The following is a 22,545-nucleotide window of genomic DNA, read 5'->3' as shown; positions in this document are numbered from 1 at the left end:
AAATTCCAGTGCCTTCTGGCCTGAAGGACACCTGGAGTCCACCTGTGAGTGGGGGACCTAAACCTTTTTCCCTGGGAGGCCAAAACCCGACCTTGTTATCAGCCCAGGTTTTATCTTAAGATTCCTCTGGGGCTTCCCTGGTGGCTCAGTGGTTGAGAGTCTGCCTGCCGATGCAGGGGACACGGGTTCGTGCCCCGGTCCGGGAAGATCCCACATGCCACGGAGCGGCTGGGCCCGTGAGCCATGGCCGCTGAGCCTGTGGGTCCGGAGCCTGTGCTCCGCAACGGGAGAGGCCACAACAGTGAAAGGCCCACGTACCGCAAAAGAAAAAAAAAAAAGATTCCTCTGAACAGCCAACTCCCTTAGACCATATTGAAAATAAAAATTGCACTTCAAAAATTCTATTTTTGTTACTTTCAGCAAAAATACCCATTGCGTAAAATGAAGCACAATGGGGTATATTATATCCTCTATCTTCCCAGATTCTTCACTTAAAATTTGATTAAGGAAATCATATACTTTGAAGATAGGGAATAATGAATTGCCATTCATAGTCTCCTGTGGTTTTAGCTTCAGAGTGTGAATTCTGCCTCTGCTTTTTTTATTCCAGTATGTAATTCAGAGTTTCCAGAAATGAAAATTTTTAAGATAGTCTACCCTCAGTGCATAAAGACTTTGAGAAAAGATGTCTTTGTTGATGTCAGCATTCCACAAACATCCTATTCCAGTGGAATTGTCCTATGATGTCCAATAACCTGTCTGAACTTGAGTCACTTGGTGATGTCTATTAAGTTTAGCTAAAACTATGTTACCATGCTCCAAATGATTCCCATTCATTAAAAAAAAAAATTGATTTTCCTTTTTAAGTAATATTGTCATAAATAAAAATTATGTTAAAAAGCATTTAGAATATTTTAGAAGATATTCCATGTAACATAGCTTCCTTAGAGGTGATTTTTCTGAAATACGGTTTAGATTTAAAAATCTGGGTCTTCCCAAATAAAATGAATTTTCACTCATGGAAACCACATGTTTTTTAAAATACAAAGATGATTACTACTAGAAATGCCTTGGAGAGCATGTTGGTACTGAATGCTAGAAACTACAGAAGGAATGGGAATTTGAAGTATTTTCAAATCATCAGCTCCACTTTTTCTAATCTCCCAAGTACTTGTAATCTGTCGTCAAGTTATAAAACAATTGCCTCTGTTAAATGTTATCGAAGTATGAATCCATATTTAACTAGATTGGTGACCTTTGCTAGTTGTGATGTTGACTTCTGTAAACTATATTTTAGAGTATACTGTCTAGGTGCTATAATTTGTCTTTTTGTTTCATTCAGTTTCTGATTCAAAAGTATTTTATTGCCAACTATCTACAAGGCACTCTTTTAGGTGCTATAAATATGATGATTTAACTTAATATGACTTAACTTAGCTTAATATGATGATTCTTTCCTCAGAAAGCTTATAGTCTATAATTGAGATAATGCTTATAAATAAATAACTGTAACACACGTAAAACAACAACAATAAGAACTTTAAGATCAATGCAGTCAACAGCTATGTGAGTTCAGAGAAGGGCAATAATGTAGTTCAAGGAGAATTTGAGATGGCTCACTCTGTGGAGAATGTTGCTTTTGACTGAACGTTAAATGTTAAAGAGTAGAGTATTGGGCTTCCCTGGTGGCGCAGTGGTTGAGAGTTCGCCTGCCGATGCAGGGGACACGGGTTTGTGCCCCGGTCCGGGAAGATCCCACATGCCGCGGAGCGGCTGGGCCCGTGAGCCATGGCCGCTGAGCCTGCGCGTCTGGAGCCTGTGCTCCGCAACGGGAGAGGCCACAACGGTGAGAGGCCCGCGTACCGCAAAAAAAAAAAAAAAAAAGAGTAGAGTATTTAGGGACAGTAGTGGCAAATTCTCCAGGCAAAAGAGAAAACAGAGATCCAAAAACTTGGTGCATGGACAGGGGATCATGTGTATTTCAACCCACATGAAGTGGAGAGTATAAAGGGGAAGAGGACTGGAAACTAAGTAGGGGCTGGACCGTGGATCCTTGAATACCTAGCTGAGTGTCTGAGTGTTCTTCAGTACCAGTGGGAACCAGCAAGACATCTTGAGCGTGAGCAGTAATGTGTGATGTGAAATACAGTGAGGATGAACAGAAGGCAGAGGGAAGTTAGGGTTCCTTTTGAGAGATAATGAAGGCTTAAAGTAGGAGTGCCTATGCGGAGATATTGCACAGGTAGGTAAGAGAAGCATGGCAACATTTGTGATGTGGGGCAAAGAAAAGAGAGGACTTAAGTGTGACCCAAAGTTTTGAACTATCATCCTGTAAAATAACAAGGAATCCTAAATCAGAGTTCTCCCAGGCAGTCTTCCTTCCTGTCACCCCTCTTGGTATCTGTCTCCTCCAGACCTGTCTTGTAGAGCTGTGCTCCTGTTAAAAAGTAAGATAGTAGTTGTCTACTTCTGGCTTGTTCAGTGAGTTGCAGTGAGGTAAGAGTTGTGTGGGACTTGCTCCTGCCAGCTTCAGGGATTGTTTGCCTCCGACAGTCACAGAACTCTAACTGGGTTGTGCCATGCAAGTCTTCTTTAGTTACATGCCCTGGAAACAATGACCTGCTGGGATGCATAGCCCCTGCCTGCCTCACAGCATCAACACGATCTCTTTCTCCACCCCCATCACTAATCTCCTGGTAGTTTCTGAAATAACACCAAGCCTCTTTCCCACATCGGGCCTTTGCCCATGCTCTTGCCTGAGACATCTTTCCCATCTGTTTCACATGTCTAGTGCTTTGCCTGTTTTTGGCCTTAGCTTAAATGTCATCCCCTCAAGAGGCCTTACGTGATCATTTTCTCTAAAGAAGGTCCCACCCGCTATTCTCTGAGCCCTTTGTTTCTTTCTTGCCTATTACTTATTACAACTTAGAATTATTTTATTTGCATGCTTACTCATTTTTTGCCTCCTTTCCTGACAGAACGTAAAGTCTATGATAACATAAACCATGTCTCTTTTCTTGACAGAACGTAAAGTCTATGATAACATAAACCATGTCTCTTTCCTTGATGGCACCAAGAACTGTGTCTGGTACTCCTTAGGAGACACTCGATAAGCAGTTGTTGAATTAATGTGTGAACTACCTGTTCAGAATGCTCTGTGCAACCTAACACTGTCATCATTTACCCTCAAATAATTGGATTAAATGTAAAGAGAGTAGCAACAAAAGCCTTCAAATTAACAGATTCTTATTGAAAAGTATTCGTATGATTTACATGGTGATATTTGGGAAATAGAACATAAGTATTCTCCTTAAATTCCTGAATTTCCATAAAAGCTCTGTGGTGCCACACTGCATTACCATGATTTTCGGCCTTTTAAAAAATGAAATAGAACGGAGAATAGACTAGAAAATATCAGAGTGCATTGCATGTGGTAAGTGTAGTTTCAAGAAACTTTTTAGTGTGTATGTTGGAGATCACAATATGAAACTATTTTTTACTGTGACTCCAAGTCAATATATGCTCTGGTATTTTCCATGTTATCCTAATCCCCAACCTGGCTGCTGTTATAGCTCTTCAGAGCCATCATTGAATTGTCATTCTGCAGTGTTAGGATTGCCTGTGGCCTATTTGCAGTGGAAGCCTTCTACAAATGCACTCAAATTCAATTTTTTTTTTAGTATTTTCTTATTGATCAACATACCTTAACCTCTCTTACAATGCTCAGTCCCACTGAAAAGAGTGTTCCCAGAGCCCCTTTCACTGCAGAGTGCTGGGCTGCTATTAAGTTAACCAGGAAAAAATCACTCAGGGTTGGACAGCAGTAAGATTTGCTGGTTTTGACATCAAGAATTTGGACAATGATTTGACACATAGTAGCTATATTTGCTAAAATGGAATTTATGTAACTCCTTTTCTCTTTTTTTCCTCTCTCTCTAAGCTGCCTGCCTTGTGCTTGGCTGTATGATTTTCCCTGATGGCTGGGATTCAGATGAAGTAAAACGGATGTGTGGAGAAAAGACAGACAAGTACACTCTTGGGGCTTGTTCAGTCCGCTGGGCTTACATCCTGGCTATCATTGGGATTTTGGATGCCCTCATCCTCTCGTTTCTGGCATTCGTGCTTGGTAACCGACAAGACAGCTTGATGGCAGAGGAACTGAAGGCAGAAAACAAAGGTAAGATTGCTTTGGGGAACTCTTACCTGGACACCTCAAACACAAAAAATGACACTCTGCATTCTTTCCCGTCTGGGAGCAGTGCATCCCCTCTGGGTCTAATTTGCTGCATTTAAAAAAATTGGAGTATAGTTGATTTACAGTGTTGTGTTAATTTCTGCTGTACAGCAAAGTGATTCAGTTATACATATATCTGCATTCTTTTTCATATTGTTTTCCGTTATGGTTTATTGCGGGATGTTGAATATAGTTCCCTGTGCTATACAGTAGGACCTTGTTTGCCAAGGGGGAGGAGGGTTGGGGAAGATGGATTGGGAGTTTGGGACTAGCAGATACTGCATCTTTTAATGGTGTCTAGTTCACAGACTTTTCCCAGACTCAAGACATTTACACAATTAAAATAGTGTATTTTTATGTTTACCTTTCTGAGGCTTTCTGAGTCCATGGCTATGAAACAACAACTTTTTTGGGGGGGTGGGTGTGGGGAGGCGCTACTTGGCCAAACAGCAAGTGCTTTCTCGCCACCTATTCAGCTATTTTCCAGGTTGAAATAAATGCCTGGGGAGTCTTTGAGAATCATCTATAAGCGTCTTTGTTAAACTGCTCACCATCAATATACTTGAATTCAGACTCAACCTCTCAGAAAGAGGTAGAGATACTGGCCACAAATAGTTACAGTTAGATATTTCAGTGTTTACCTAATTAGCTGAATTTTAAAATGTGTTATCTGGGTAATCAAAAGTCTTCAAATTTCTCTTCAAAAAGAAAATGCCTTCTGTAACACACACACAAACTAGGATAGAAAATAGGACATTGACTAGTGAATGATACATGAATATTCTAGTGTGCCAGTAAGAGCTAGCAAGTCGTTATTCAAGATAAATCTTTTAATTTTCTTTCCACATTTCTAAAACAATTTCTTGGGATAGAATTTTACTGTCTCTGTTTTGTTAAAGCCTTAGGTTCATTAAATTGTTTTGTCTTTATGTTATCTTTAATACTTTGGACTTGTATCAGCACCTTCAACTAAGTGGCTCCTTCTTCTAGCTTTTATTCCTAATTAAGAACTAAATCCATCTTTGAATTATGAAATTTAGTTTATTTCAAGTAGTGTTTACTTGAAAAACTTCGCTGCCTCAACATGCCTCAAATATAAGCATACATTAGTATCTACGTGAATGTCACATGTAACGATAGTGTAGCAAGCTTTATACTTAGAGCATCACAATTTATGCTCATAAGCCATGAACTATAAAGAGATGAATAGAGAAGTCCGGGAGAGGAGCAGTCACCCGCGAGCCCTTTATTCCTCTGATTTATAGACAGAATACATATTAATTTACTTGGGTCTATCAAAAATATTCTAAACACAAAAATAATCCTTTCATAGGGGAATAGTGCTGAACTTCCTAAAAACATGACTACCTCCCTCTGAGTTGCCTTTTCTAGATGCTGATTACACTTATAAAGCATGTTGCAGGTTTAAAGTGCTTTCACATGCACTCATTAATTTGGTGCCCTTGGCTATTGTCTTTGTGTCTTGTTGGATGTACACAGACGGGTCTCTGTCCTGTTAACTTCACTTCACATTTAATAGTAGAGATGTCTCAATATTAGAATAAATTACCTTTCCCTAGAGAATGAATTAAAGAAAACTACTTTGTTCTGCAAATGCTTGATTCTCACCACCACCCAGAATTCTATTTATTCACTGTACAATTCAAAGTTATATTGAGAACCTTTAACGTTCCAGATATCCTTTGACCACATAAAAGAAGAAGAAAATTCAGAAGAAAAAAATAACAAAGCCAGGAATGTTTTCACTTGGCCACTGAGAATTCTAACTCACAATCACACATACAACTGAGAATTCTCCTGAATTCATACTTCAGGACGGAACAGGCAGGATTATAGAATAATAATCAACAGTTTCCAAGATGGGTCTTTTCTACCAGCTGATTCAGTTAAATGTGGATGTCTGATCCCTTCTGTCTAGGTCTTTATTAAAGAAAGCATCATTTTCTACTCAATGATATATTGGAAACACCTTGTAAAAGCATTAATGAGAAAGAAGATTAAAATAGGCCAATATAAGGTTTAGGGACTATCTGTGAATAATTTTTCTGTGTTCATCATCTTCTCCATTTGAACGTATCATATTTGGATGTATTCTAGAGTTTTTTCCATCTGGTTCTGAAGGACTAAAATCAGTAGCAGTTCATCTGTATCAAATCAGATAGATCTAATAAAGCAGCAGAGAACACCAAGCCATATTGATGAAACATTTCAATTCTACCACATTTTTATTTCACAATTGAAATTGCTTTTCCTGGAACTCTGAGAATGTATCAACAGTTCTATTACCCAGGCACTTCTGATCCGTAAACAATAGGGTGTTGTAAAAATCAGAGCAAGGTTTTCTAAGCCTTGTATAAAATGTAATCAAACCTGCATGTTTCTGAGAAACGGTAGGAGATTTACAGTTGTAGAGAGTAGCCGTTATTGTTTGTTATTATTTAAACACTTGTTCATTGTTAAAACTTGCAAAAACTTAGGTTGTTTGAGGGAAAACCAATCAGTGGTTTGTTTGTATGTTTGTGTATGAACATAGTTTCACTAACCAGTAGTTTAATGGCTTTGAAGTGCATGCAGTAACCAAAACTAAATACATCATTGTTACCTTCTCTCAGATTTCACTTCCCTGAGGATCTGTAAGAATAAGTTGTAATTGTGAAATTGGTTTTATATAGGTACTTTGCATGGCTACGTTAATATAAATTTTCCCTTATTGAAACATTGTTTTCCACTATCAATTTTTTTTTTTTTTACTGATAAAACTAACGTGATGTCCTGTGATAGCTAAGGCCTCCTTTGGGTTCCAGGGCAATGCAATGAAACAAGAGGCAAATCTAGCTCATGGAATTTTGGAAGATGTTATAAACTACGTGATGCCTTCTGGTATCATGGAAGCAGATAATACCATAACTCAAGCTTTGACTCAGAAGAGGAAATAGGTTATGATATAGGTTATATCACCACCCACACTGTAGTATCTTTTACAGTCTTCCAGTTTTATGGCCTGTCAATCATCCTAACAACCTACATCTTATAACAAGTAGCAGGACCATTATAGAAAGAATAAACCTGCAAATGTGGCATATGCCCCCAGTTCGAAGAAGTTTGTCCTGAAAGGTCTCATTATCGTTTCTTCTTAATGTGGCTTTTGTAATCTAATAATACAATTGTGCTGTATATCTAGAAAAGCCACCAAATGAGTTCAGTACAATAAGACATTGCTTAGATCCATAAGTCTTTCCCAGCAACCACCCCAATGGTCAAAACAAGAATCACTGTTACAGCCTATATCAGAGAAGGGAAGGGAATGCAGCTCTAATTGTTGCCTTTACTCCACTTACAGAGTCTTAGGGTGAAAGGTGCTCCATAGGATGCTCCAGAGCCATAAATTAACTGTCACAAAGGTGCTATTCAAAGGGAAAACAGGGAGATCCACAGATGAACATCTCCACCTCTGTCTCTTAAGATAAATGTCCAGTGAACTCACCTCGATCCCCTTTTCATGTTCCCATACCACACCTCCCACAGCATTTCATAAGGTCCTCCTTTTCCAAGAGTGTAAATATAATTTGAAAGAGGTCTAAGCTGAAATTTATCATAAATTGTGAAATGGCAAAATCTGAATAAAGGAGTTTTAACATTGTTTCACCAAACTGAAAGCAACAACTTTGATGATGCAAGTGTTGTCTTAGGGCAGACTTCTGTAAGAGAGAAAGTTAATCATCTATGGCGCTCTAACAAACAAAAAAACAAATAAAAAACAGCCCCACTGAAAAACAAAGAGGAGTGAAAACTCTAAATATCCAACTGACTTTATACAGGAGTCGGCATATGCGAGAAAACTCAACTGCATCCCCTGCATGTTGAGGGGAGCCAGCCCTGCAGGCTGTGTGCTGTCCCTGGATCTGGGGCTAGTAGCAGACAGGCAGGTGTTCATTCTTGTTTTGGGCGTTGGGCAGCATGATTTCTAAATGAGCCAACAACCGTCGGCATTTAACCTTCATATGCTGCTTAAGTGCATATTTTAACACACTGAACTGTGAAGTCAATTTCATTATGTAAAATTAAAGTTTCATCCAGATAAAAAGGATTTGAAATGAAAGCTTCATTTTCAGTTTCTTTCATTAATTGTGAAAGGATAAATAATTACATTTTCAAGAGCTCCTATGCCACAAATATCTCTTTCCTTGTCAGACACCATTCATAAAGAGGTCTATTTCTGCGTTTATGTGTATGGTCTTTGGAATTGCTTATCAGATAATTGGGGCCTCTCCTGAGCAGATTTAAAGTCACTTTGTCTTCTAGCACTTTAACTTCAAATGAGAAAACATGATTATCCATCAAGAGGTGACTCCAGCTGCCTCTTATTTATTAAGTGGTTTAAGCTCTTTAATGCTGTAATAGGGGGAGTTAGAATAAATTCATTTTACTTAAATAACTAATTGAGAAATGCTTCAAGATTTTGAGTTAAGGTACCATGCCGTGCCACGGCCTCATTGAGGGCGGTAGTGTGGTCTGTGGAAAGAGTGTGCATTGCCCAGAGCTGGTGTGATGTGACCCGAGGAGCCTTGCATTCGTATCTTAATAGTCCCGGAATTCAGCTTCCTCCTCTGTAAAATGCAGACTTACCTAAATGGCATCTGAGGTTTCTTCCAGCTGTAAAATATTCCAATTCAAGGGACACCTTCAGAGGCGTCCTTTAAGGATGCTCTGAGAGTCGTAATAGCTTCTACCCTCAGAGCAATGAATACACTAAAGGCTCTTTTAGGGACTTGTTAGCACTGCAGGGGTGACTAGGAGAAGGGAAAGATAAAGGTCAAGGGGAGGGAGGTCCAGGATGCCTAGGCGTTTCTCCCTCAGCCGTGTACCTCCCCACTGAACCTGCTGTCACAGCCCCACTCGTGCACACCACCAAGAGGAGAATGAGTCAGATTTAGAAACTCTGTCCCATGCAGAGGAGGCTCCTCGCTCCACTAGATTCCCATACTGTGTGATGTGCATGTGGACACCTGGACAGTGAACAAGGCCCCAGATCACAGACACAAACTTTTTTTCTGGTCTCAACTCTGGCCCTGATTAGTCATGTGACTTTGAACAAGTCTCTTAACATCTCAGAGCCTCAGCTTCACTTTCTTTAAAATGGGAATGATAATACCCAGCTCTGCCTCCTCTGTAGGGTTGGGAGAATCCGCCAAAAGCATAGATGTAGAAGCAATTTATAATCAGTGATATTGATATAGGCTTTACTTATTGCTAATCATTTCCCCCATATGACATTTTAACTGATTTTTGGAATAATCCTGTGAAGTAGTTACCATCATCCTAGTTTTACACGTCAAAAACCGAGGCCCATAAAAGTTAAGTATTTTGTGTAAATTTTCACAGCTAGGAAGGAATGGATCCAGGACTCAAACACAAATCATTTTACTTGAAATTTCGAGTTCTTTTTGTTGTGTAATAACACAACATGATGTAATCAATTCTTTATGGATGCTGATTCTATTGCTTTCCACTTGAGTAGTCAGCCCTGTGCAAGTAAGAGTATAGTCTTATTTTCGTTTGGTAGCTTTTAGATAATATTATTCAATCAAAAGTTTAATACACTTGAGAATGGGGGAAAGCCTTGATTTAAAACTCATCCTCTTACTTGACTCTGTAACTTTATAAAAACCTGGTGAGGTAAGATCAGGAAGCGTAGGAAAGAAAGTACCTTCAAGTGCTTTGAATTAAAGCTTTAATAAGGCCATAGTGAATTGTCTGTTTCCCACTGGGATTTGAATAAAGCCCCCTTGGTCATCAAAGCATCTCAGAGTGTACCTCTAAAAAATGGCATACATCTTGACACTTTTTCAGAAGGGCTCACGTCAGTCTCAGTTGGAGCAGACCTTAGTGCTCATAGAGTTGTTTTATATACTTGGAGCTTCTAATTCCTCTCCTCTCACTCTTTTATGAGCTCACTCCATTCAAGTTCTCACCCCCAGCACTTCACAGACACTGTCTTATGAAGGTCACCCCCAGTCTCCTAATTGTTAAATTTCATAGTCGATTATCAATCCTTGTATTGACTTATCAGCAACCTTTCACAACTGACTGCTGGCACTATCTGAAGGTCTGTCTTTAGCTGGCTTCCAGTAGCTGACCTTGCCTAGATTTCCTCTTGCCTCTGTGGGGCTCTGGGCTCAAGTCTCCTTTGCTGATTCCTCACTATCTATCTCTCCACTGTATCTATGTTCATATCCCAGGTTATCTCATCTCTGCCATGACTTTATTTATTTATTTTTAACATCTTTATTGGAGTATAATTGCTTTACAATGGTGTACTAGTTTCCGCTTTACAACAAAGTGAATCAGTCACACATACACATATGTTCCCATATCTCCTCCCTATCCCACCCCTCTAGGCGGTCACAAAGCACCGAGCTGATCTCCCTGTGCTATGCGGCTGCTTCCCACTAGCTATCTATTTTACGTTTGGTAGTGTATATATGTCATGCCACTCTCTCACTTTTTCACAGCTTACCCTTCCCCTTCCCCACATCCTCAAGTCCACTCTCTAGTAGGTCTGTGTCCTTATTCCCGTGACTTTAAATGACTGCTGTACCCTAATGACTCCCAAATTTAATCCACCTCCCACCTCTCCAATGAACTCTGGTCTCATATACCCAACTGCCTACTTGACACCCTTTTTTAATATGTAAATTAGCTTCTCAAACTTAAGAAACTTTCCCAAACTGAGCTCCTTATCTTTCCCACAAAGCCTCCTTCCCCCACGGTCTTCCCCATCTCAGTTCGTGATGTCTGTTATTTCTGGTATTCTTATCTACATATTTACACTTCTAGGCCACAAATATACCTCTGAAAATTTTTTCTCCCCCATAAATATTCTCCAGTAGTTTAGTTGCTTCCTGTTTATCTAGTTAGTTTCCTAACAATGAACCCCTCTAGCTTTCCTCTTATTCATGCTGGAGTCTCTGGTGTTTTTCCACATGCTCTACCTGGAGAAGCACAGGTACCAAATGAAACATTAGTGTTCTTGACTTTCATCCTAGTTAAATCTCCTTGGGGCTTAGTGTCCCTACTCAGACTTGTTTTTTTAGTGTACATGAAACTTTTTTGGCAAGTGATGTTTACATTCTTGCTGCATGTTCACTGATTCCATTGTGAGGTTGAAGAACACACTGAAAATGTAACCTGTCACTTCACTTGCCCGTGGCAAAGGAGAAACAGCTGTTTTTTTTTTGGGGGGGGGGGTCCTGATTTTTTTATTGAAATATAGTTGCTGTACAATATTATATAAAGATATACAATACAGTGATTCACAAGTTTTAAAGGTTATATTCCATTTATAGTTATTATAAAATATTGGCTATATTCTCCGTGTTGTACAGTATATCCTTGTAGCCTATTTTATACTTAACAGTTTGTACCTTCCAGTCCCCCAGTCTTACATTTCCCCTCCCCCCTCCCTCTCTCTGATGGTAACCACTAGTTCTCTACATATGTGTCTGCTTTTTTGTTATTTTCACTAGTTTGTTGTATTTTTAGATTCTGCATATAAGTGATATCATACAGTATTTGTCTTTCTCTGTCTGACATTTCTCTGACTTATTATTATTAGCATAATGCCCTTCAAGTCCATCCATGTTGCTGCAAATGGCAAAATTTCGTTCTTTTTTATCGTTGAATAGTATTCCGTTGTGTGTGTGTGTGTGAGTGTGAGTGTGAGTGTGTGTGTATCGCATCTTCTGTTTTTAATGTCTAGTAGGGGAGGTAAGGACACAGTGCCAAGCGGATACTGCTGAGATAAATAAATGTTGAGATTACTTGCAGAAATAGGTGTTCTATTAGTGCTTTACAAAATATGACCACCCCCCAAAAAAACCCCGCAAATTACATTTTTTACTCTAAGTTTCTTGAGAGCAAGGACTATGTCTTATTTATCTGTTATATCCAGTATTATAGTTCTCAGCACATAGTAAATGCTTAATAAATTTAAGCACTTGTTATTGTTACTTTTATTGAATCAATTCCATGAAAGAATCGTGTAAGTAAATGTCCCAGTTAACATGTTCCCTGCACACGAAGCAGTTTGTCTCTTACTTCATGGATTGCAAAGGAAATAAATTTGCCTGCATGTTACACATAGATACATATTTTTAAAGAATCAGAGAACGGCATGTTGGAACAATATACTGTAACTCTGCCACTCAGCAAATCAGTGTACCTCTTTAGGCCTTATTTCAACAGGCACAAAAATGTACTCTGTGCTTGCTGTGTGCCAAGCAATGGGCAAAACCACAGCAGTCAGCTCATCAAACATTTCCTCCACACCTCGTGTGTGCCAAGCCTCGTGGTAAACACTGAGAGTTCCAGAATGAGTGGGGCAAGGTTTGCCCTCAGTCTCTTTGGGGAGAACATGTAGTGTTATAGGCACTAGGTTATATTTCTGAGTTCCAATCCCGTCCTCGTAGACATGGCTTCACCAGGTCACTTTGTTGGTACCACCTCTGTGAGTGCATGCCGTCGCCGACAGCTGCCTCACTCCAGCACCAGTGAAAGATGATGCTATAATAAGCAGAGACTGCTTCCCAAGGACAATTTGACATGCAAGGTTTCATCTGCTGAGAGGCTTTAAAAAAATCAGCTTGTAGAAAAACATCAGTGAGTCTGTTAGTATTAAATAAACAAAGGAGAACACAACTGTGAAGAAATGAAAAAAATGCAATAGATATGTTGTGGACAGGGACAAGTCAGAATAGAGAGGTGGGGAGTTCTCACTTATTGCTAAAGCATTCGTTTTAGAGCAGCCTATTGAAAATCTAAACTCCAGAAACCGTTTTGGGGAAAAGTCCATTGTACCGCCAATGTTATCACCCTTGAACAATGTCTTTCCAGTCAGCCAGCCAGCTGATCCTCAGCAAGTGCTGTATTTATGCATTTCATTGACTTTTGCTTCCTGCTTTGCTGCACACGTAATCTCAGCCTCAGATTTGGTGGGGAAAAATCGGTTTGGCCTGAGTAGGTATCATCTCCCTAACTTAACTTCACCACGTCACCTTTGATGATGTGTCTGGAATAACCAGGAGACGAAATGTGAATTCTGACAACTGCCACGCGATGCTGTCTGCAAGTCAGTGCGCTGTCAAGCCCACAAGAGCGAGAGTGACGATGTTGTCAAGAGATCTGAAGGGCAGAATTCAACCAGGGAGAAACGCAGCTGTGGTGTTAGTGTCAGCCACCCCAGCACATGTTCTGACAGAACCACTAGGCAGGCCGGTCGCTGGAGAGAAGCCGGACGCAGCCCCTCGCGGCAGCGGGTGAAGCTGCAGTGCTCACTGAAAGGAGGGCTCCGATCCGGAGCCCTTACAGGGGGCAGCTTCTCCAAAGAAAATCTAAAACACTGTCCCTTGTCCCAGAGAAGGTGACAAGCCCAGAAAGAAGTCACATGAGCAAATTCCATCTGCTCACCTGATAGCTTCTCACCAGGGGCTGGCCTTTTGGTGCCAATGCCAACAAACAAAATGAACCAGACGTTCTCTGACTGTCCAGACAGGAGAAGTGCAATTGTCTGGGCTCTGGGAGGTTTGTTTCCAGTTCACCCATTTAAAAAAGAAAAAATAAGAAAACCCTTTCCTGACCTTGGTAAGCGGGGCTCAGAGATGCTATGTAGATCAGTACATGGTAGCAGATTACCAGATGACACTGTCTTGAAGTTTCTTTTTCAGGAAAATCCTCTAAAAGCATGGGTGACTGTTTGGTTTTTTGTTTTTTCTTTTTTTTTTTTTTTTAATCCAACTGAAAAGAAGTCTTAGTGGTGGGCTTAATAACTCTTCAGATGTTGGGTGAATGGCCAACTCTCTCATCTATACTGGGGTGTGGTGGGGGACAGGGTCAAGCTAAAGAAATGTTGAAATGTAATCACAGAGTGAGGACTTGTAGAGCCAGAAATCACTTGGCTCTTTACAGTCAGCTGGGGAGCTTAAAAATAGATTCCAGTGCTTGGGCGCCACTGCAGAGATTCTAATTCAGTTGGCCTGAGGTGGATCCAGGTGTGAGAACTCCTCAGGCGGTTCTCATGTACAGCCAGGGCTGAGGACCAATGGCTTCACCCAGTGCCCTCGTTTTATAGATGAGGAAGCTAAGCAACAGAGAGGGGAAATAAAGATCATCTCATCAGTTTGAATTTTTATAATTAGAAATCAGTAGGTAACCCATGAAAATAGTCAAGTTTCATTCTGTAATAGGCTAAATAATCATCTCTGATACAGTTCAGTTGCTGTTATTTTTGGAAGCAGAGCTTTCTGCCAGCCCTGGGAAATCGATTTGTGGCAGCTGCTGTCTCTGTGAACTCGGGCAAACCTCTCTAAGCCTCGTGTGCTCATCTGTAAGGACGTTAATAGAACCTGCCTCATTTTGTGAAAATGAGATAGTGTATGTAAACTGTCACAATGTCTGACACCTATGAAAACTGTTTTTATTTTGAGAGCTTTGATTTTACTTGACAAACACATATATAGAGCTTGTTTGTATGCCATGGTTCATGCGGTGCAGAGCCCACACCCTAACCACTGCACCATGGTCTCCCTTTGTTCTTAGCAACTCTGCATCATAATGGGGACCTCATTAAGATCTAGAAATTGTTCCCTCCACATGTTTAAATATGACGTTTTTCATCTGGTAATTTTACAAATATTTTCAATACGACTGGTGAGGGTTGGTTGGTTGGAGGTTTTGTGGGAAATTTTGCTTTGTTTTTTGTAATCTTCCTGCATGTACTCATATCTCAGGATGATCAGGGGTGGGATGGGGGAGGAGGTATTCCATTATATTTGCTACTCAAAGAGCTCAAACCATATAGCCAGCTCTGTAAATTCAGTGACAGTCACCAAGGAGACCCCATGATCCCCTGATAGAAATAAGACTCACTCATTACAATGTTACCCAATTTCAACCTGGCAGAAAATTCCTTCAGTGCACTGCTGGACAGATGAGAGCCAAACTCAAGGCCTTAAAAATGTCTGTGAGAAGTGTCCTTCAGAAGTGATAGAGGGAAGGGATTCCACCCAGGTAGAAAAAGCAGTAAAGACAAGAATCCCCTGAATGTAGGGGAATACAATCACTTCAGTTCTTACATAGGGTAATAAAAGTTTAGTGCTACTAGGCTAGTATGTGCCTGTGTTTTGGTCAGAACACATCTTTATTTTCCTCACCATATACATGGCAAATAAAATCCATATGTCAAACAAACATAAGTAATAAAATCTTTATTAGAAGCTAAAATAAACTGGGAGGACTCCTCCCTCATTATTCAAAACCCATTTATCTCTGGCTCTCTCTCCTGATACACTCTAAACTGATCCCTTCCCTCGCCAGCTAATTCACACCCACCAGGTAACAAACATTATTATTATTATTATTATTATTAAAAGATACATTTCAGGTAGTAGCTATCAAACTTCTATGAGAATAATATTTACCTGGGATGCTAATGAAAAATGAAATTATGGCTTTAGTAGTTCTAAGGAACAGCTCTAAGGAGTCTTCTTTTTTAATTAATAAACTTTTTTTTTAAAAGCAGTTTAAGGATTACAGCAAAATCAAGCAAAAAGTCTGAGTTCCCACACACCGCTTTCCCCATATACACAGCCTCCCCACCATCAACATCCCACATCAATGTGGCTCTTTTATTACAATTAATGAACCAACATTGACACATTATTATCAACCAAACTCCATAGTTTATGTTAGGGTTCACTCTTTGTGTTGTACATTCAATGGGTGTTGACACTGAAATCTATATTTTTAATAAGTACATTTAAGTAAATGTGTTGCAGTTGATTTGAGGGCAATGCTTTAAGCAACACTGCTCGGGGTCATTTATAATCAGATTAACACTACAATTATAATGTTATGATACTGAGGCCAGCAACCATGGCCAGAGCAGTATTGTTACTTTAGAGTTGCTTTTCATAAATATCCTGGCACCCCTCAGTGCATAAATAGGATCTATTCCAAAAGTTTACGTCCAGCTTGGTGTTTTGGAACTCAGATCACATACTTTTCATAGAAGCAATTGATGTCAGCAATGGTCAATTTCTTGGATTTGCCCTCCAAAGCTTGTTTCACTCATAATGTTAGAAGAATAAGGTTATTTAAGCAATTGGATTTTTTTACAAAAGGCAATAGAAATGTAAGCCCATAAAGTCAATAGACAAAAATACAAAATAAAAATCTTTGAGAACCGGAGATGGGATGGGATTTTTTTAAACAAAACTTCAAAGGCACAGACCATAAGGCAAAAAAAGATTAATCGAATTACATCAAAATACGACTTCTGTTCATGAAGGACAGCAAGAACAAAGACCAGGTGACAGATTTAGAGAAGCTATTTGGAATGTTACAAAATAGCAAGTAACTAGAATAAGCAAGGAATTCCTCGAAATTAATAAGAAAAAAAATCAAAATCAATTGCAAAATGAGCAAAGAACAGGCAATTTGTAGGAAAGGAAACAGAAAGAACTAGTATATGAAGAAATGTCCCAAATCGTTAATAGAGAAATATAAATTAGAAGAGCAATGAGTTGTAAATTTACACCTTTTAGGTTGGCAGAATTTAGACAGAATAACAGGCAGGGATCTCCCTCGGCACTGCTAGTAGTTGATATTGAGTTGTATAAATTGTTTGTATACTTTGGATATTAACCCCTTGTTTGTCGCATCATTTGCAAATATTTTCTCCCCATTTCATAGGTTGTCTTTTCATTTTGTTGATGATTTCCTTTGCTGTGCAAAAGCATTTAAGTTTGGTAAGGTCCCATTTTTAAATTTTTGCTTTTATTTATTTTGCCTTGGGAGATTTATCTAAGAAAATATTGCTATGATTTATGTCAAAGAGTGTTTCACTTATGTTCTCTTCTAGGAGTTTCATGGTGTCATGTCTTAAATTTGGGTTTTTAAACCATTTTGAGTTTACTTTAATATATGGCATGAGGGAATTCTCTAATTTCATTGTTTTACATGTCACTGTCCAGCTTTCCCGGCACCACTTGTTGAAGAGACGGGTTTTTTTCTCCATTGTATAGTCTTGCCTCCTTTGTCGTAGATTAATTGACCATAGGTGTGTGGGTTTATTTCTGGGCTCTGTATTCTGTTCCATTGACCTATATATCTGTTTTTGTGTCAGTACCACACTATTTTGATTACTGTAGCTTTGTAGTATAATCTGAAGTCTGGAAGGGTTATACCTCCAGCTTTGTTCTTTTTTCTCAGGATTGCTTTGGCAGTCAACACATGGCAACATGGATGTATAAAAAACAAGATGCTTAGTGAGAAAAAGGAAACAATAATATAGGTAATAAAATACCATTTACATAAATTAAAAATAATTCATATCAAACAATGATCCACAGTGTGTAATATAAAATATATTAAAATAAAAATATATCCATTAATGGTTGCCCATAGAGAGGGGAGAAGAACGACAGTGGGAAATGGGGATAACGGGATTCAACAAGAGGAGGCCGTGTGGTGTGGGGGTAAAGAGCCTGGGCTGTGGCATCAGGCTGATTGGATTAGACCCTCAGCTCCACCCCTTACTAGCTGTGGGTCTCAGTGTCTCTTAAGCTTCTTCAGGAGTAAAATGTAGATCACATTATCTATCTTACAGCATCACAATGAGGTTTAAAAGATACAGTCCAAGTAAAGCACTTAACTCAGTGCTTAATATATACAGTTGGTATTCAATAAATATTAGCATTATTGTAATATAACTTCAGCCTTATCGTGAAAATTGATTGTGAGAACATTGTTTATTAAGGGTAAGAAATTAGGGCTGGGGGAGAGAAAGGAGATGGGAGAATGGAGGCAGGAGCAGGCTGAGTGCGGTGACAATTAAGTTTTCCATCTTTCCGATAAAAATCTTGCAGTTGGTATCAGTCTTCTCTCCTTTGCCCTATTTCCTCCCCTTATTTTCTCTTCCACTTCCCCAGTTCCACAGAGGATCCCACTTTTTGCCACCGGGTGCTGGGACAGAGTGATGTTAGGTGGAAAAGAAGCCTATGAAATAGAGAAGGGGAGAGCTGTCCTCTGTGATGATGACAGAGTAGGGAGGATGGAAGTTTTTCTGTGTACAAACCATCCCAACACTCAGTGGCTTAAGCAGACAATCATTTACTATTCTTTAGGAGTCTGTGGGTTACCTGGAGTTTGGAGCAACTAGACTAGACTTGTCTGGGGGTGTTTCTGCTCCACGTGTCTCTCATCCTCTTCCTGGAACTAACAGGCCAGCATGTTCTTCCCGTGGTGATGACAGAAACATGGGAAAATCAAGCTCAATAGCACAGGACACTTGGGCCTCTGCTGTGTCACATCTGCTAAAGTAAGTGGTCAAAGTAAGTTGTATGGCCATGCCTACAGGTGGGGAATTGCACCCCGCCCCTAGGAGGAAGGCACAGCAAAATAATTGGACAGAGGACAGGGAAGGGTGAAGAACTGGCCTATTCATGCAATCAACACAGGAAGCCACATTCTTCTTATGAGTGACAGGCAAGAGGGAACACAGCCTAGCTGGAAAAGCAGGAAAACTGAATGCCAGATGATGCAAAAAGTGGGCCTGAGCAAGTCTCTCTCACACACACAGAGAAATACCCACACACATGAGGGCGGAAGCCCCAGTGACTAGTGTGATATTAACTTTAATACAGTAACTAAAGATAGATGAGTCTTACTCTGGGGTCTGGGGGTAGGACATGCAGAGGGGTGGAGATCTATCCTTAAAGAAGTAGACAACTGAATAGATAGTGCTATTTGGGAATATTTTTTTTAAAAATAAAGGAAAAAAAACCTTTCTTGAATCCAGAACAAATGCAGAGATGTTAACCAAGGACTGAGATGAAATTACAAGTTTTTATAAAGTTTGTTCCTAACCTTTAAATCATGGTACCTTGCCCTGAACCTTTGATAGACTATCATAGCCTGCTGTTAATGTTCATACTAGTATCAATAGCTACAGTCTGGCATATATAAAATTTAAATACAAAATTATCAGTTTCTAATGAAATGGTTGAGTATCCACAAGTCTCTTTGAAGAAAAAAAATGAATCTTTTGTCCCAGGGTAGGGGAAAACCTTAAACAGCCTGAAATGTGCATTCATATGACATTATAAATGCAACAGTTTTACCTTCAAAGAAGCATTCATTCATTCAAAAAGGCATTTTTGGTTTGAATACTAAATACAGATTCTAATGACTTTTTTTTTTCATAAAATTATTTATTATTTTTGGCTGTGTTGGGTCTTCGTTGCTGCACGTGAGCTTTCTCTAGTTGTGGCGAGCGGGGGCTACTCTTCGTTGCAGTGTGCAGGCTTCTCATTGCAGTGGCTTCTCTTGTTGTGGAGCATAGGCACTAGGCGCGTGGGCTTCAGTAGTTGTGGCTCCTGAGGTCTAGAGCACAAGCTCAGTAGTTGTGGCGCGTGGGCTTAGTTGCTCCGCGGCATGTGGGATCTTCCCGGACCAGGGCTCGAACCCTTGTCCCCAGCATTGGCAGGCGGATTCATAACCACTGAACCACCAGGGAAGCCCAGATTCTAATGACTTTTCACTACTGTGTGCAAAATATCCCTTTCTCTGCTGCTAAAATTAAATTTAAATATGCCTTTCGTACTTTAAAAATGTATCAAGGGCCCAATACCTAGAATGGTGCCTTGCAAACAAGGAAAAAAGAAAACAATGAGCTCTATACATGAAAATCAATAAAATAATAATCATGGGTATGTAAAGGGGATTGTCATTTATTTCTATTTTAGTCCAAGCTGGACCTGGGACTGTGTCTCTTTCCGTTCTGCACCCTCAGTGCCCTGGCAGAGTGCCTGGCATCAGCAGGTACTCAATATTTATTTCAGCTTGGCTAACTGGGAACTTTCTGCACCCCCCAAACCAAAAACCTGAAATGAAAGACTGATCAGATATCATACATATTACACCTGCATAGAGTCATCTGTCTTTACCACCTGGCCTGTTCCTCATGTCAAGGGGCTTCATTCTGTTATTGGAACCCTCCCTGAGTCTCCTGTAAGAGTTGGGTTCTTTAAGTAAGACTAAATATTTGAAACATAGAGTGCCAAGTTTCCTTAATCCTAAAATCTTTTTAAAGATTAGAGCAGCCTTGTGTTGTCTTGAATACTTGAAGAGGTGCAAGTACAAAATTGTCATTTGAAACATCTCAAGTCAGGTAATTCCATGACTGTTTCTCTCTGTAATGTACTTGATTGACAAATGATTTCCTGAGCTGATTTTTACTTCGAACCGAGGACAAATAGACATCGGAGGGAACTGCCTTTCACTGGCTTTTGTTAAGCAAGAGAAGATAGAGTGAGCTGATGCTGAAAGAACCCTCATTTCCTGAAAACTGAGTCTAAAATATCTGAAGGGTTAATCAAGTCTCTAGATTCTGCCCGTTAGAAAGCATGGTGAAGTAGGGGAGAAGTGATGCCACATGGGATGGGGGGACCACACAGTGAGCTTTCCTTGGCAGGGAGGACATGACTAACATGCACAAGTTACTCCAGGTTAGCCCCACATTTGTATTCGCTCCCCACCCCAGACTCTTGCTTTGTAGTTCTTGCCATTCCTTTGCTATCCCGTTTCACCACTGTGTGAGGGTATGTGTCTGTGGAGGCCTCCACTGGCCTTTAAATGGTGAAGATCACTTTAACAAGTCTCATAATTTAGCAGTGACCTGCCTCACAGACTATGTCCTGAGCAATAACGGATGAAAAGATTATGGAATCCTTTGCAGCTACAAAATGCTGCAAAGACTATAATGAGGAACAGTTCCACAGAGGTTATAAATTTTGTAGCCAAGAAGATAATAAGCAATTTTTATCAGCAATTTTTATTCCCTGGTCTCCTGGGTCTGGCGTGAGAGCAGTGCCATGCTAGACCCTGGGGATGCCTAGACCAACACTGTTCAACAGAAATGTCATGTGAGGCAGAAAAGTACTTTGACATTTCCTTGTAGCCACACTTTTAAAAGTTAAAAAAAATAAAGATGAAATTAATTTTAAGAATATATTTAACCCAGTATATCCAAACTTTAAATTCAACATGTAATCAATTTTGAAAAGTTATAAATTAAATATTTTTACATTTTTTTCATACTAAGTCTTAAAAATCCAGTGTGTATTTTATTCTTGTAGCTCATCTCAGTTCAATGAGCCACATTTCAAGTGCTCAACGGCCCACATGGCCAGTGGGGCCTGAATAGGACAGCACAGGCCGAGGCAGCAAATAGCCCACCGAATATAAGTTTTCTGACTTTAATTATAATGTCCATGAGTATGTGAAAATGCTCTTAGCTTTCCACAAATAATTGGTGAATCTGACCTGCTGTGTTTCCCAGCAGGAACCCAGCTTCAGGGAAAGGAAGAGGAAAAGCATCAGTGTTTTCTGAGCTACTGTATGAACAAGGACTTAGGTCATCTCATTTGCCCCAAAACAGATCTGTGAGGAGGGGAGATGGTCCTTATTTTGCAGAAGAGAAAATCAATATCAGTGAGTCCAAGGGCTCACCAGGGTCACACAGCTAGTGCTGGCAAAGCGGGGAGGGAAGGAACTCGGGCTTGGCTCCAGAGCCCTGGCCCTTTCTGCTCTATCACAGTCCCTCCTCAGACCTCGCTAGATAGCAGTGGCTCTCAAACTGGTGAGGTCTCCTAGAGGTCTTGTTCAAACACTGGTTGCTGGCCTCTGCCCCCGCAGTTTTTGATTCGGCAGGTCAGGGTGGGGCCTTGGAATTGATGTTTTTAACAAGTTCCCAGGAGATGCTGATGCTGCTGGTCCAGGGACCACAATTTGAGAACCTCTGAGGTACTGGCTGGATATGATATCTTATATAGATGCCTATCTGTCTTAAGCTAATAATGATGCTTCCCTACGTTGGCAGAAACTGAACTTTGATCTATATATTTGTCCATTATTGTTCTCTTAGCTAAAGTTGGCCACCCTGTAGTATGGACTGGGAAAGATCCACTTATCATGACCCTTTTAATTCATTTTAATTAACCATTGGACGTAAGTACTTTATTGCAAGTGAGGAAGCATTCACTTCTTCACCCAGTTCCTGCAGAGAAGAGGAAATGATACATGTGGATGTCTCACATCATGTAAACACTGGGTAGTCTTTTCTCAAGCACACACATTTCTAAGTCACCACTACTACCTTTTGAAAATTTCATGCAGTATCTTTTATTTAAGATGGAGCCACATCGTCAGATATTTTCCTAGTGGCATTTTTTAAA

General features: G+C 40.0%; 1 protein-coding gene across 5 annotated transcripts in view; it reads left to right on the top strand.

The window, feature by feature from the left end:
- Positions 1-22,545, top strand: part of LHFPL3 (LHFPL tetraspan subfamily member 3) — a 599,911-nt gene that overhangs the window by 359,518 nt on the left and 217,848 nt on the right. For all 5 annotated transcript variants that reach the window (XM_079932083.1, XM_079932084.1, XM_079932085.1 and 2 more), the window contains exon 2: positions 3,941-4,177. In XM_079932083.1, coding sequence (XP_079788209.1) covers positions 3,941-4,177 — 237 coding nt within the window. The remainder of the gene's footprint in view (positions 1-3,940; positions 4,178-22,545) is intronic.

Source organism: Stenella coeruleoalba (assembly GCF_951394435.1).
Source record: "Stenella coeruleoalba genome assembly, chromosome: 9".
NCBI lineage: Eukaryota > Metazoa > Chordata > Mammalia > Artiodactyla > Delphinidae > Stenella > Stenella coeruleoalba.
This window is presented reverse-complemented; position numbering and strand designations above follow the sequence as displayed.